Source organism: Miniopterus schreibersii, assembly GCF_964146895.1.
Source record: "Miniopterus schreibersii genome assembly, chromosome: X".
NCBI lineage: Eukaryota > Metazoa > Chordata > Mammalia > Chiroptera > Miniopteridae > Miniopterus > Miniopterus schreibersii.
In genome coordinates this window covers 16,431,896-16,448,116 of record NC_138104.1, presented here as the reverse complement: position 1 = coordinate 16,448,116, position 16,221 = coordinate 16,431,896, and the positions used below count along the sequence as shown (strand labels likewise).

Here is a 16,221-nt window from a genome sequence, read left to right as displayed (position 1 = left end):
AAAGCTGGAGCAAACCCTACAGCGCACTGACTAGGGTTGAGACTATTCTTACAACCTACATATTTTGGTGCATTGTTGATAAAAGGCAAGTGAAGGAAATGTCTGTAGAGAATAAATCCAGCCCAGCTGGTGTGGCTCAGCGGTTGAGCATCGACCTAGGATCCAGGAGATTGTGGTTCGATTCCCGGTCAGGGCATATGCCCAGGTTGTGGGCTCGATCCCCATTGGGGCTGTGCAGGACAGCCGATCAGTGACTCTCTTTCATCATTGATGTTTCTATCACTCTCTCTCCCTTTCCCTTCCTCTCTCTGAAATCAATAAAGATATATATTAATAATAATAATAATAATAAAATCCAGAGCTCCGTTTGCATAATGTCTACTTGTCAAGGGTTTCTTTGGCATATCTGCGTATGCTCTGTGTCTGCTGCCGTGGCTGTAATAGACCTTCCTTACACCCCAGAGGCTCTTTTGCAATGAAGAGCCAAATCACTGCTTTTGGGATTTCCACACAATTTGATTTAGGGTTAGAGACCTAATTGTTCTTTTCAAGGCATCACTCAGAAAATGGCCTAGCCGATTCTTCCCTGTGTAAACCCATATAACTGCTGCTTTATTAGCTGCTTTATTAATTTGAACACACTTTAAAATCTGCTGTTTTGTTCCTTGGAAGGTATCTTCCTCAGTTCCAGAAAACATGGAGAAACCAATGATTACATATGGGCTAGAGAGTGGTCAGGTGATAAAATCTACAAACAAGTATGCGATTTCAATTATGACCCCGAAGAACTGTAATTCCCAAAGCAGTAGAAGAAATGTAGGAAAGACAGTGGAAACGCTGAGCATAATGCCCCAACAAGACAAAAATCTTTCCCATGTGTTTAAGATTTTCTTTGGTGTACCTCACCTGTCCGCCTGTGTGCCACCTACCACACAGCTGGGGAGTGTCAGTTTCATTCAGCAGATAAGAGTTTTCCTTTTAAGCCTAATACCCTTTGTTTCTACAGGCCAGAAAACAGCACAGCCCGCAGAAGCCTGCTCTGCTTTCTTATCTCTAAGAGCCTCTCTATCTTTACGAGATAAGGGGTAGGGTAGGTTAGGTCTCCGGGGCAACCCTGGAGTTTTCAGCCAGTGCCTGTAAGAGCAGCCCACTGTGGTTATGACTGTGGATCAGAACAACAAGGCATCACCATCAGAAGTCCAGGCATCCAGGAACAGCTCTGCCATAGTACTTGTATTCTAAGCAAGGCACTGTTCAGTGATGCGCTCACCCTGTGGCAGCTCCGCATGCTCAAGGATGGCTGGAATGTTCTGAGAGGTCTTTGTGACATCACAACTCTCAGGGGTCTGCCCATCTGGGACTGACTAGTACTGTATTTAGGGTCTGTGGCTTTTACTGTTGGAGGTGGGCCTCAGCTTTAAGAAAGGCCCTGGGCTCCTACTGCTTCCCTCCCATTCCTGGTACAGTCTGGTAGCCCTTTAGATTTGAAGCAAGGTCACTCAGCCACAATTACTTAGAACCTGCCCAAATCCAGGATGGCTTGCTATATCTGACTTGCTGGTTACCTTTTCACGTGAGCGCGCCTATCTTCCCCACTGACTGGAAGTGCATTGAGGGTAGGAATCTTGTCTTATTGGACTTCACTTCCCCACAGTGCCTGCCAGCCCTGCACTTTGCAGGTTAAAAGATATGTGCTGCCGGGCCAGTGTGGCTCAGCGGTTGAGCATCGACCTAGGATCCAGGAGACCCAGTTCAATTCCCCCTCAGGGCACATGCCCGGGGTTGTGGGCTCCATCCCCAGCAGGGGGCGTGCAGGAGGCAGCGATCAATGACTCTCATCAATGTTTCTCTCTCTCTCTCTCTCTCCCTTCCTCTCTCTGAAATCAATAAAAACATAAAAAAAAAAAAACCACCCGAAAAGATATGTGCTAACTAACTGGGTTCACCTGACAAGAGAATGTCCGCATTTAGCCAGAGCTTCATCCCCAAGAGCTGACACCCTTGCCAGACACAGGCAGGGAGGAGGAAGAGCAGGCAGAGGGAGAGGGATAGGAAGAGAAGGGAAGGGGATGGTGGGGTGAGTTGAGGGTATAAAGGCGGAGAGGGCAGAAACTGAGAGGGAATGAACATGACTGAAGGGACGCGGGTGGGAAAGAATATAATCAAGGCCCAGGGTGTGGAGTCCTGAGGAGATGAACCCCAATTCCCGGGCTCTGATGTCAGCCACCCGTGCTTAGACGCCTCTTCCCCAATTGTCCTCAATTCAGGAAGAAGGCAACAGCGTGGAGACCAGAAAAGGTCTCCAAAACAATTCTTTCTAGTGAGCACCAAATCCATCCTACAAAATTGCCCCCATCCCCCAGCAGGTGGGGCAAGTAAGGCCCAGCCCCCTCCTCCCCCATCCCCCCACCCTCCGGGGCTGTTCCTCGGGGCAGCCTCGGCCCCTGCGGGCAGGCCCAGCCCCCCGTCTCCCAGGACCAGGACACTCACCTGGACGGCCTGCGGTCTAGAAGGGGACTGTCCCTGAGCATTGTCTGGAAGGCCCGCGGCGTTCGGCAGTGGCTCATATTCGTGCACAGGCTCCACGTTCTCTCCGTTCTGTCCGGTGGACGGCGGGCGCAGGGGGGAGGCAGGGGTCCCCAAGGATAGGGGAGGCTCAGGGCCGGGCAGGGGCATCAAGATGGGGACTGGGGCTTGGGGCTTGCCAGCCTGCAGTCTGTTCCTTCCTGAGGAATAAGAGGCTGGGCTGGGCGAGCCTCTGGCCAGTTCCTCCTCCCTGGCCCCACCTGCGCGTCGTATCTCTCCCCTCCTTCTTGGGGTCTTCCAAGTCACGTCTCCACACTTACCTGCACCCGGAGGAGCAGGGCGAGGTTTGGAAGAACCTGTCCTCGGTGCTGCCGGAGAGTTCAAAAGGCCTCTAATCTGGAGCGCCCGAGGCCAGAATTCCTCGCTTCAGTGAGGGCTTTGGCTGGGTGGTCAAGTTCTGATCCAGGGGAGTTTAAGCTCCTACTTCAAAGAGGAGCCTCTCTAATCGGCTGGGAAATCTCTCCTGGCTCCCGCATGAAAGCAGTTTGCCCACAAGGAGTTTCTCATCCCTCACCTGCATCTCTCTATCCCCTGGGCAATTAAGAATTCCACTGCCAGCCCTCCCAGGCCATGTCCTTACCCTGGGCCTCTTACCAGTGGCCTCAGGCCTTTTTCAGAGAGATCTTACTGCCCTTGCCCACAAAAGCTTGACACAAAAGAAGCTAGAGCTCTGCCTTTTTGGAAGGAAGTTACTGTTGGGTCTAGTGTTTCCAGCTTCCCCCCACTACCCCAAGGAACCCAGGGGAGGGTCAGGGCTGTGGATCAAGGCACGCTGTGGCACTAGAAGGTTCCTAGCAGTTGATTTGGCTAAACATTCTTGCTGAGCCATCCAGGAACAGTGGGGCACAGAGGGGAGTCTGACATCTGACAGACATTGCAGGTTCCTCCCTGTCTGCCACACTTAGTTCATTTATTCTAAGGTGGCTATGCAGAGGCTCCCTTCCTGAAGTAGTCTTTCTTTATGAATTCCCTCAAGCAGGTAAGGAGGAAGTAAAAATAAAAAAACAACTCTTCTTGAGTTTGTTGAGTTTTACTTTCAGCTCAAAATAATCTGCATGCCAGGGGGGCACACTCTGGGGAGACTTGTTCTGGACCCCTACAAAACCCTCTGGGATCAGAGATTGAGTTCCTCCAACTAAGCCATACTCACTTCCACCCTTCTCCTTTCCCAATCCCAGTCCCCGACCTCACTGTGATTTTGGATGAAGTGGCGGGGTCCTCTTCCCACTGGGTGCTGCTGGGGAGTGGAGTTCTTACCATATCCTAAGAAAAAGAATTTTCTCAGACTTGCGCAAGAGAACAAGTGATTTTTATTTGCGTGGAATTAAGTCCCTGTGTTTCTAAAGTCCCATTTCCTTTAGTCCAGTCATAGAAGATGTATAGCCATGTTTCAGTAAAACTAGAAGCAAAGCCAGTGTCCAGAGTTTCCTTTCCATGTTGGAGACAGGTCCAGTACAGCATCAGGCTAGTTGCAGTCCATTAGTCCATTGTGTGTGAGGGTCTGCATGGCCGTGGGCCACACAGGAGAATGCCAGGGGATTATATATTCCAGATTTCCTTGAACTTGCAGTTGCCACAGCCATTCTGACCAATGACCTTTGTTCCTTGGTGTAACTGACAACAAACATCTTCCCTAGTCATCCCAACTTTACTGGGCATGCATTTATCTTCCTTTTGTCCAGTCCCCTTCCCCCCATGTTTTGCAGGGAACATGCCTGTAATGTCCGGCCTTCCTTTTGTTCCTTTCCTGTTATTAATAATTATCTAATTACAATGGTATCAACTACACCATCTCAGCAACAGGCTCCCTGTGTATGGGACCTTGATGTATGTGGTGTCTCCAGGCAGCAGACCCAGCATTTCTTCCTGGCTAAAGAGGACACTAAGCAAAACACTTTCCTTTCTTTGTTGGGCTTGAGACCAATTGTTTTAGGGTGAGAAGCCCACCACTCCATGTGCAGAGCACAGTGGTTAAGGGCAGGGCTCCCAGCCCTGAAGACTTCATGGATTAATAAAATTCACAAAATAAAACTGAGTCTTAACACAAGGCCAACAACTTTTGATTTCACCATTTAAAATAACACTTTATAGTACTACAGCTATTAATAATAATACTGGAAATAATATCTAACCATTATAGAGAGACTTTATGATGTATCAGGCACTGTTCTCAGTCTTTACATTAATTTTCTGATCCTCATAAGAAACTTAGAAATGTTAAGTGAATTATTCCTGGGTCTATACTGATAACCATTATAGTATAAGCTCATCCTGGATTCACATAAGATATTCAGTAAATGAGTGGGGTGCACCAAATATGATGTATGTTCCCTCAAAAACCCAAGAAGACCACCAAATACCATATTTCAACTAATCTAAGACACCATCATCTGAAAGGTGCACCTTCATTTATATTCCACTATGAAGAATTTTTAAAAACACTATCAATTAAACCATAATATATCATTGATTGTATGATGAATCCCCATTTCAGAGATGTTAAAATGTGGTGGAAAAAACACTGTGAATGTGCTAAGTGCCACTGAGTTGTTTGCTTTAAAATGGTTAATTTTATGTAATGTCAATTTTACCTCAATAAATTATTTTTTAAAATGTGAATCAATGAAAAAAAGACATCTTTGAAAATAAGCACACAGGGGAGGTTCTAACCTCAAAATTTGGGAATAAATAAGTAAAAAGCTCAGTCAAGAAATTGGACAGCTCTGGGTTTGAGTTTTTGGCAACTTTAATACTGTGCCTCAGTTTGTTCACTTGTAATGAAAATACTAATACTTACCTCACAGGGCTGCTGTGAGGAGGAAATGACCTCACACAGTGACTGGCACACAATGAGGACCCTGGTACCTAGCAACTGTGAGACTCATTGTTGCTCTCCCCCCTGGCACTGCCCTGCCAGCTCATCTCCTGCTTGGGAGAAGCTGGGCATGGACACTACAGCTCGGTCCTGCTTTGGAAGTCAGATTGTTGCTGTGACTGACTAGCCCCCTCCTTTACTAACAAAAGTAGTGGGAGTTCTCCTTTGGACTTTGTTTCCCATTGGTTGAAACGGGTGTTGCCCTGGCAGCGCTTGTAAACATTCCTTCTGGGAATCTTGGGGAAAAGCTGCTGAGAGACTCCTAAGGCTTCCCTGGCTACCACTTTTCCATACAAGGATCTGCTCACTCAGGTATTAGGGGTTGTGAAGGGTGGGAGTGGCTCCACAGAAAGGACCTGCAGTGGTTCTCCCTGTTCATCACCCAGACCCCAAACTTGACCACACCCCTGACCCTTCACACCCATTCTGCCCGCCTCTTAGGAAAGGAAGGGGAGAAAAAGAATTAGGAGAGGCCAGGCACAGGGACATTTAAGAGTGGTTTGTGCCCACCGATGTGTGAGGATAAGATCAGAACTGCTTCCTGAGCCCTGCTTCCCCCTTTCCTTCTCCTGTTGTAGCACAGGGCTACCCTGGGGGAAGGTCTTAAGGAGGTGCTTCTGTGGATAAAGCTCCCTCCTCATTTGCTTGGTGTTGAAAGTCATACATTTGGCTTCCAGTCAATTCATCAACAAGTAATTTGCTGAAAGCCAAGTCACTGACTGACCAAGTCACCTAATGGGCCATTTTCTGAAGGAGCGGGTTATTGTATGGACTCACCAAAACACACCGAATTTACCAGTTTACCAAAAACACTCTATTGTCCTTTAACTATGGAGTTTCCAGCAAATTGCTTTGGCCAAATCGGGCTGGGGAAAGTCACTTCTCCAAGGTTAAGGGCCTTTAGACTCCCTCACTCCCAGTTCTGGAATGGGTAGCCTGGGAAGATTCCATTTCCCCCTAGCAGGTGGCCCTGGTCACCACCCAGCTGCAGCAATAGGGAACTGAGGCAGAGGCAAATTGAGCTTAAAATGCTCATATGAAGACCCAAATGAACACGAGTCAGCATTTGTTACCAGAATGTTTAAAGGCTGTTCAGTACCCACCACACCCTAGGACCAATGATGATGTCCAGAAAGGGAACAAAGGGTGAGCCTTTTTGAAAGAGGCTCACACAAAGAGAATCAGAACACTGGACATTTCCAGGTGGAAATATGAGAACAGGTCCCCACGACTCTTTGTGAATCTTGGAGGGAGGAAAGCAGTGTAGTTAAGAGCACAGGCTGTGGTGGAGCTGGACAGTCTGGGTGTGAGCTTCGCTTCCTCATTTCATGAACGTGGTAAGAAAAATTGGCATACTAAAAGTAGGATAGGTAGGGAAGGGTTAAGGGGATCTTTACAAAGCATGGGCTGACAGTGGGGAATCAAGGGCAAGCACGGCTCCCTAGGGCTAGTCACAGTGGGGCCATAGGGCTGAAGGGAGAGAATGGTTACCCTTACCAGACTGGGAAGTTGTGAGGAAACTGCCCTGGAAGAAGTGGGGACCTACCTTCTCCATACAGCCAGCCTAGGTGATCCTGCAGGGGGACAGCCCCCTGGGGAATATATACCTCAACTCACTCTCCTCTGTTCAGCCTGGTCTCCCCATTGTGTGGAACCTCCTGGAAGATAGAGGGCCAGGGAGAGCCAGATCAGCCTTCCAGGGGAGAGAGCAGGGGAGATGAGGGAGAGTGGATCTGGAAGGGCCAGTGAAAGGCAGCCAGTGCACAATATCACAGGGCCGTTAAACACCGAAAACTGGGAGTTGCTATTTATAGACAAATAAATAGCTCCCTTTGGAGAGAAATACCCACTTTCTTGCAGCACCCCCAAATGCAAGGACTGCCTGCAAGGAATTTAAAACTGTGCTAGAAGTAAGTGACTTCTCCAAAGTGAAGAGAGTTAAGTATAGCAGAGAAAGATTCTATGACTCAAGAGAAAAGATGGAAAAAAAGATGGAAAAGGTACAAAGACTCCTAGCTCTGTGATGAACCCTTCACAGCCCTGATAACTCTAATTTTCACAATCTCAATAGATGTAAAAGGAATTTGGAAATATTAGCTACCATTTACGATGAACACCTTACTAAAACAAGCAGGCAAATATTTTCTTTTCTTTTTTTAAAAATCCTCACCCAAGGATATTTTTCCCATTGGTTTTTCAGAGAGAGGGGAAGGGAGAGGGAGAGAGAGAAATGTGAAAGAGCCACATAGATTGGTTGCCTCCCACAGGTGCCGGTGTGCGGGATCGAGCCTGCAACGGAGGTATGTACCCTTGGCTGGAATCAAACCCGGGACCCTTCAGTCCATGGGCCAATGCTCTAACCACTGAGTAAGACTGGCCAGGGCCAAATATTTTCTTGATGTGATGAATCTCAAGCCATAAACCAGCATGGCCCTTAATGGTGTAATGCCAGAAAGCATGCCCATTAAAATCAGACACAAAGGAAGGATGCTCTTTATCTCTACTTTCACTTAACATTTTTTCTAGAAGTATTAACCAATGTTAATACTTATATATTTCAGGAAAGGAGATGGTAAAAAATGATAGTTTCTGGCAGATGACATAATTGTATATCTGGAAAATCCTAGAGAAAAACCTGAAACACCAACTCCTCCTATACTGTCTTTCCTCCAATCATTTAAATTCACTTTATCTTTAAAAAGTCATGGGCTCTTAGATGCCTAAAGCAGGGTTTGAGGCTGTATTAAAGACTCAGCTAGAAATCAATATTGTTAGAACTCCAAAGAAGTTAGGAATCATTCTACTACATCTTAAGTCTTCATGGTTATGTGAATCTGAAAATCCTTGGTTTTTAGGAAAAGCAGATCTCAGTGGCCAGGCACAAAGAATAAACAGTGAGGCCTCACTCCTACCCCAACCCCTAATCCTCTCCCTAGAGGAAACAACGGTTCCTGGTCTCTTGTGATTCTTCAAGAGATAGTCTGTACTTCTACCAGTGTGTACGCATGTGTATGTGTGTGCGAGTGTGCATATACACACACGGACATGCACACGCACATGCACACACACGCACATACACGCACGGTAACTTCTTGAGTTTCTTTTTCTAGCCAAAAGAAAATGAAGAAGACTAAATCTGTCAGATTTAAGGATATAGTAGATGTATATAAAAATCCTCCCATCCAATTGATTGATAAAGAAGATAGCAATGTGACTGAGCCAGCAGTGGATAAAGAAGACAGCAGGGTGACAGAACCAGCAGTGGATAAAGAAGACAGCAGGGTGACTAAGCCAGCAACAGATAAAGAAGACAGTGAGGTGACAGAACTAGCAGTGGATAAAGAAGACAGCAGGGTAACAGATCCAGCAGTGGATAAAGAAGACAGCGAGGTGACTGAACCAGCGGTGGATAAAGAAGACAGTGAAGTGACTGAACCAGCAATGGATAAAGAAGACAGCGAGGTGACAGACCCAGCAGTGGATAAAGAAGACAGCGAGGTGACAGACCCAGCAGTGGATAAAGAAGACAGCGAGGTGACAGACCCAGCAGTGGATAAAGAAGACAGTGAGGTGACTGAACCAGCAATGGATACAGACAGCAATGTGACTGAACCAGCAGCCATGGATACAACCAGCAATGTGACTGAACCAACAGCAATGGATCCAGACAGCAATGTGTCTGAATCAGCAGTAGATAGAGAGATCAATGTGACTGAACCAGCAAAGGATACAGAAGACAGCAGTGTGACCGAACTAGCGCTAGCTTTAGCTAAGAGTGCCATCACCGCTGCTGTTAATACTGTGGAAGGTAAGTAATCCTGTTTGGGTTCCTAAAGGACTGTCTTGTTATATAATGTCACACTACCAGGCAACTAACAAATTCACATCTTTTTTGCAGAAGATGATGAATACACCATCCAAAACATCGACTGGCTCACACACGGTGAATTCACACCAGAAAAGGGTCGTGAACAAATTGAGGAGTTTGTTTTGGTAAGTTAGTTGACCACTCCAGCTTGGTGTACAAGGGTAAAGAACAATAAAAAGGCTCTTCTTCTTCTTCTTTTTTTACTTTTTAAAAATTGGTTTCAGAGAGAGGAAAGGAGAGGGAGAGAGAGATAGAAACATCAATGATGAGTCACTGATCCGCTGGCCCATGTACACCTCCTACTGGGGATCGAGCCTGAAACCCGGACATGTGCCCCAACAGGGAATCAAACAGTGACCTCCTGGTTCATGGGTCAATGCTCAACCACTGAGCCACGCCCGCCGGGCAAAAAGGCTCTTCTTTGATGAAAACTTCAAAGTCCAGAATCCCTAGATGATATCAAAGGCAACTAAATGTCTTCATGTGGATTCCAAAATCAAGACGTGATAGTCTTTGAAGGTGAAAAGCACAATCGTATTTCCCTGTGCTTGTATCATCCTAACCTCACATTTTCCTAGGAAAATCTAATATTCCCAGTTAAGCAATTTTTCCACCTGGTGCTCTAAATGGGGTCCTATTGGCCTAAGGAGGAAGTTGCTTCTCTCAAACAAGATTTCTCCAACACCAACTTTATTTTATTGATTGATTGATTTAATCCTCACATGAGGATATTTTTTCCATTGATTAAAAAAAAATACTGATTTCAGAGGGAGGAAAGGAGAGGGAGAGAGAGAGATAGAAACATCAATCATGAGAGAGTCATTGATCGGCTGCCTCCTGCACGCCCCCGACTGGGAATTAAGCCTGCAACCCAGGCATGTGCCCTGACCAGGAATCGAACCCTGATCGCCTGGATCCTAGGTTAACGCTCAACCGCTGAGCCATGCTTGGCCAGGCTTTTCATTGATTTTTAAAGAGAGTGGAAGGGAGGGAGGGTGAGGGGGAGAGAGAGAGGGAGAGAAACATTGATGTGAGAGAGACACATTGATTGGTTGCCTCCTGCAGGTGCTCCCAACCGGGGTGGGGGTAGAACCTGCAACCCAAGTATGTGCCCTTGACCAGGAATCAAACCTGCTACCCTTCAGTGTGTGGGCCGATGCTCTAACCACTGAACCACATCAGCCAGGGCGCCAACACCAACTTTAGAATGCTCAGATTAACAGAGGGGATGGACATGGATCAAAAGTCCCTTTGCTGGACCCTTGGGACATATTATCCACGCACTCAGATGCATGGGCCTGTGAATTCCTTTTTCTTTTCCTCCTGTGCCTGGCTCTAACCCATTTGTGTGGCTTAACCTGGCAGCTCTGGTGAAAAGGCCCTGGGTTGCTTTGCAAAACTGGCCGCTGGATAAAGAAGAATCACTTGAAATCCCCACTCACTGTATTTCCTCGGAAAAGAGACCAGTTGAAATTGGTTGAGGCGAAACTCCCAGCCCTGTTGTCTCTTTTACTGTGTTCCTAAGCCCTATGCAGCTCTGGTCAGGTGAGAATGAAGAAAGGTCGTATTTCTGGCTCCATACCTTTTGTTTATACTCCAGTGGGCACAACTCACCATTCCCATTAGAAGGGGTCAAACCTGTGACCCTTCAGTGCATGAGCCGACACTCTAACCACTGAGCACACCGGCCAGGGCTCCAACACCAACTTTAGAATGCTCATATTAACAGAGGGGGTGTGCATGGATCTAGGGCATAGTGAAGATGAATGGTGCAGAATGCTAATTTTCCTTGGGCCTTCTTGTTCTGAAGTACACCTCCATTTGGAGTTGGACAAAAGTCTACCTGCTGTATCAAAGGTTTGTGAATCAGACTGGAATGGGACACAAAACAAGCAAGAAAAATTTCCCCTGCAAGTCTCACTGGTTATTCTGAATAAAAGGCAAAAGTAAGTCCTGACAATGGCCTACAGGGTTCAACATGATCCGAGTCCCCTCCTCCCCCCCCAATTTACTGCTCAGACTCCATCATCTACTACCCTCTCCCTTTTCACCTTCCTTACTCCAGTTACACCTGCTTCTTTGCTATTCAAGTGCCAGGAATGTCCCCATATCAGGGCCTTTGCACTTGCTGTTCCCTCTCTCTGGAGCACTCTCTCCTGAGATCTGTTCTCATGGTTCATGCCTTACCTCTCTTCAGATCTTTGTTAAGATGCCACTTGCTCATTGAGGCCTTTCCTAGCCACCTCATTGAAAATTACAACTCTCCTTCTCTGATTTATTTTTTCTTTAGCACTTAGATCTACTTATTAGATTTTACTTATTTACCCTATTGCTTTCCTTCCACCACCAGATCATATGGTCTATGAGGGCAGAGGCTTTTGTTCATTTCTCTGTTCCCAGCCCCTAGACATGTCAGGTACACATAGGTGCTCTATAAATGTTAAATACACGAACAGGTTTATTCTCTCTCTACCATTATTTCTTCACAGATGAAGGGCTTACCCACTTTGTAGGGCTGTTGTGCAGATAGAGACACTTAGAAAGTAGAAGGTGACTCTAAAGCTAAAAGCTCTATATAACTCATGACATCAGATCACCCTGTTCCCAGCCCCACTGATGCAGCGAGCCCTAGAAGTGAAGTCTATCATCTGAGTGCCAGGCGTTTCTGATGGAGAGCTTTCTCTAGCTTAGTGCAGATTTCCCAGAGTCTACCATACATCAGGGGATGGCAAATAAGGAGTCACCATTTACTGAGCGTTGCTGTGTGCCAAGCCTGCTAAACACTTCATGTGCATTATTTCATTTAATCTTCAGAACAAACCTGAATGCAGGTACATCAGCGTACCCATTTGACCAATGAGGAATCTTGAGGCTCAGAGAAGTTGGGCAATAGGCCCAAAGTCTTTATGTTTAAGCAGAAAAATGAAGTTTTGATCATAGGTCTGTCTGATGTACTTTTTTCACCATAATAGGAAACAACAGTAAAAAAAATATATAGCCCAGCCGGGCTCAGCGGTTGAGCGTCAACCTAGGATCCAGTCGATCGGGGTTCGATTCCCGGTCAGGGCACATGCCCGGGTTGCGGGCTGCAGCCTATCAATGACTCTCTCATCATTGATGTTTCTCTCTCTCTCTCTCCCTCTCTTTTCTTCTCTCTGAAATCAATAAAGATATATTTAAAAAATAATAATAATAAATAAAAAAATATGTATATGTATTTCTATTGATTTCAGAGAGAGGAATGGAGAGGGAGAGAGAGAGAAACATCAATGATGAGAGAGAATCATCAATTGGCTGCCTCCTGCACGCCCCCCACTGGGGTTCAAGCCCGAAACCTGGGCATGTGCCTTGACTGGGAATCAAATCATGATCTCCTGGATCATAGGTCAATGCTCAACCACTGAGCCATGCTGGCTGGGTGGAAATGGACTTTTTGATGACAAAAAAACATGCAGAGTTTTACTATCAATGAAAAATGCATATTCAAAAGATTTTAAGGTAATGTAGTGTGAATAAGAATGATTAAAGCTGGTGTCAGAAGGCTTATGTGCTTGTTAGGCAGGGATACATACACTTCTACATTGACAATGGGCCCAATAATTGGTTTATTCTCTTCAGAAATGTAATCTGGCAACAAGAACAGACACAAGTTCTTTGTAGGAGAAAAACTGGAAAACCTCCAATGCCTAACACGCAGTTTAAATTATTCTTATAATAAAAATAAAGCATCATTATAAAAATCACCAGTGAGCAAAAAGGCACAAAGTAGAAAACGAAAGTTACTCCTTTACCCCCACAATACCCAGTTCTACTCGCTCAAAGGTCACTTACCATTGGTAACAGTTTTGTGCATATACTTTCAGTGCCTGTTGATTTTGAGTGTCCAGTAATATGTAATGGGCTAAGCCACCCATGGTAGAATAGCACAATGAGATACTGTTTCCTGGAAGTGAGTATATGAAGCAAGGTCATGTAAAAATTACAAAACACAAGGATAACACACACTCATTGGAGCTACATGAAAGTCAGCTGCCTGCACAGTGATAAAAATGGGAAGAGATTGGCCTGATGGAGATAGTTGTATTCAATGTGCCAAAGCTGCCTTAGTTCCCAAAAGGGGAAAAAACACACTAACACACCAAGTTGAGAGGAAGAAAATCTTAGAACTGAGGCATCTGGTGGGGTAGAGAGAGAACTGGAGTGGGTGCTTAGGAGCCCTGTGTCCCCATCCCAGCTGTTGTGTTGGACTGTCCTTCCCCATTTCTAGGCCCCAGTATCCTCATCTGTAAAGTAAGGGGCTTCATTAGATGATCTCTAAGGACCATTCCAATGCTACAAAGTGCATGATTATGTGACAGATCAAACATTAGGGCTGAAAAATAGTGTGGAGAAGGTCTTGTGGGGGAGGGTGGATGTGGGGTGGAGGGGCTCAATGGAGGGAAAAAGAGACATCTGTAATACTTTCAACAGTAAAGATAAATTAAAAATATATATCAAATACTATAGAAAGGTTAAAAAAGGGGCACGCTTCTATGGGCTTCAAGGGGTTGACTGTTGAACTTCATTAAGAGGAATGATCTCTGAAGGAAGACAGTCCCTAATCTAAAGGAATTTGGAGTCTGGTGCTCCTCTCTGGCTGACTGATATAGTCAGTTTGGTAGAAACTTGAAATAAAGTATGCTGAGGCAGAAGTTCAGCCTACTGCTTTTTTTTTTTTTTTTTAATAGGAGAGCCTGGAATCATTTTACCATTTCCTACCACATTCCTTCCACACATCATTGGGATTGTCCCACTTCCTTCCTTCTGTGGACCTTCATCTTTTTTTAAAAAAATATGTTTTTATTGATTTCAGAGAGGAAGGGAGAGGGAGAGAGAGGTAGAAACACTGATGAGAGAGAAACATCAATTGGCTGCCTCCTGAACACCCCCTACCGGAGATCGAGCCTGCAATCCAGAAATGTGCCTTGACCCGGAATCGAACCAGTGACTTCCTGGTATGTGGGAGACGATGCTCATCCTACTGAGCCACGCTGGCCAGGCTGTGGACCTTCATCTTAATTCAGGATCTTTTTTGATTTGGAAGTTTCCTGTGCCCTGATAGCCAGCCCAAGGGGGTTCGGTTGACTTGAACTTGTTAAGTACCTATAGCATTCAAGGCCCTGTGATAAGAATCAGGGCTGTGTTATGACTTCTGTGGACTCTAGGTGCTGGTAAGATTTGTGCTTTGGAGGGGAGGCTCTTCCAAGGGTGTAGACAGGGATCTGAGGGATCTGGAAGATCCTATTCCCCAACTCATTCCTTTTCTGACTTTATTTTATATACTACCTATGACTGCAATGAAGTGAGTCTGATTTTCAAAAACTGCAAAATCAGCCTCGTTACTTTCTAGTCACACCTTTAGGTCTCCCTGAGGAAAGTGAGCAGACCACATATTCTAGTCACTTTCTAATTATTTTCCAATTAACCAAACTTGCTGCCCGAGAAAGGGTCTGGAAGAAAATGAGTGTGTACATATGTGTGGTGTGTATGTACACACCCACATCTGAGCATGTGAATCTACAGTCCAAAGCCCAATGTCAAGTGATCTTTGCATTAGTCACTCATTTCACTTCAGCTCCACCTTTTCTCTCCTCCACTTGTGGAGATAATGGGGAGTTGACTAGTTTGAATCCCAATAAAAAACGTTAGAGGACTCCAGAAACAGGGCCATAACCCCTACTATTGTGCTCTGCCTTTATCTAGAGGCCTTGGACAGAAGTCTGCTTGTCTTCTCTGTGTGCTCTTTCTTTTTTTCTATGAAACAGACTTGGGAGTATCAAGACCGCTGGGTGCACTACACAAAGTTGATAGAGACGAGAGACCTGGTTCACAGCTTCCACTACATCTACTCTGTACGCTGGAGTGTCCCAACTTCTCAGACACCCACAGCCTTCGGCTCTGCCTTTGCCTTCTTCACCATCAAGTTCAACAAAAACAAACCTCCGGTAAGCTCTTCCTTTTCTGCCCTGTTTCCTTTGATGAGACTTCAATGCAAATGGAGACTTCTCTTGTCAAGGTCATTGACGACCTCTTCTTTGTAAAACTTAATAGTCGTACTTCTGTCCTCATCCTGTTTGGCCCATCTGCAGCACTTGCCACAGCTGATCCCTCCCTCCTTCATGGAACATTACACTTGGCTCCTAGACCAACATACTCCCTGGTTTTCCTCCTGCCTCACTGATCATTCCTTCTCCGTCTCTACCAGTTTCTCCTCCTCCCACCAACCTCTTCATATTGAAAAGTCCCAAAGCTTAGGCCTTGGACCTCTTCTCTATACTCACTGCCTTGATGATCATACCCAGTCTCCTGGCTTTAAATGGGCCACCTCTAGCTTATGATTCCCAAATTTATATCTCCAGCCCAGACTTCGACCAGTTGGATGTTTAAGAAACATCTCACTTATTGTAACCAGAAATGAACTTCCAATTTTCCCTTCCAAACCTTACCTGCAGTTTTCCTCATCTCAGATGATGGCCAAAATCCTTGGCATCATCCTTGACAACCTCAGCTCCCTCATTCAATCCATTAGGAAATTCTGTTGGCCCTACCTTCAAAAATAGGTGCTGAATCCAACAATTCCTTTCCATTCCACTTCTACCACCCTGGTCCAAGAAATCATCACCTCTCATCAAGATGATTTCAATAGCCTTTTTTCTTTTTAAATATATCTATTGATTTCAGAGAGGAAGGGAGAGGGAGAGAGATGGAAACATCAACAATGAGAGAGTCATGGATCCGCTGCCTCTTGCACGCCCCCGACTGGGGATCGAGTCCACAACCCAGGCAGGTGCCCTGACTGGGAATCGGACTACGATCTCCTGGACCTTAGGTCGATGCTCAACTGCTGAGCCAT

At 45.8% G+C, this 16,221-nt stretch overlaps 1 protein-coding gene across 1 annotated transcript in view; it reads left to right on the top strand.

The window, feature by feature from the left end:
• The first annotated feature begins 5,696 nt into the window (after positions 1-5,696).
• The window catches only part of AKAP14 (A-kinase anchoring protein 14), a 13,480-nt gene continuing 2,955 nt past the window's right edge, over positions 5,697-16,221 (top strand). Inside the window, exons 1-4 of the mRNA XM_081126398.1 lie at positions 5,697-5,773; positions 8,572-9,269; positions 9,360-9,454; positions 15,134-15,313. Of these exons, the coding sequence (XP_080982524.1) occupies positions 8,582-9,269; positions 9,360-9,454; positions 15,134-15,313 (963 nt within the window). The 5' untranslated portion in view covers positions 5,697-5,773; positions 8,572-8,581. The remainder of the gene's footprint in view (positions 5,774-8,571; positions 9,270-9,359; positions 9,455-15,133; positions 15,314-16,221) is intronic.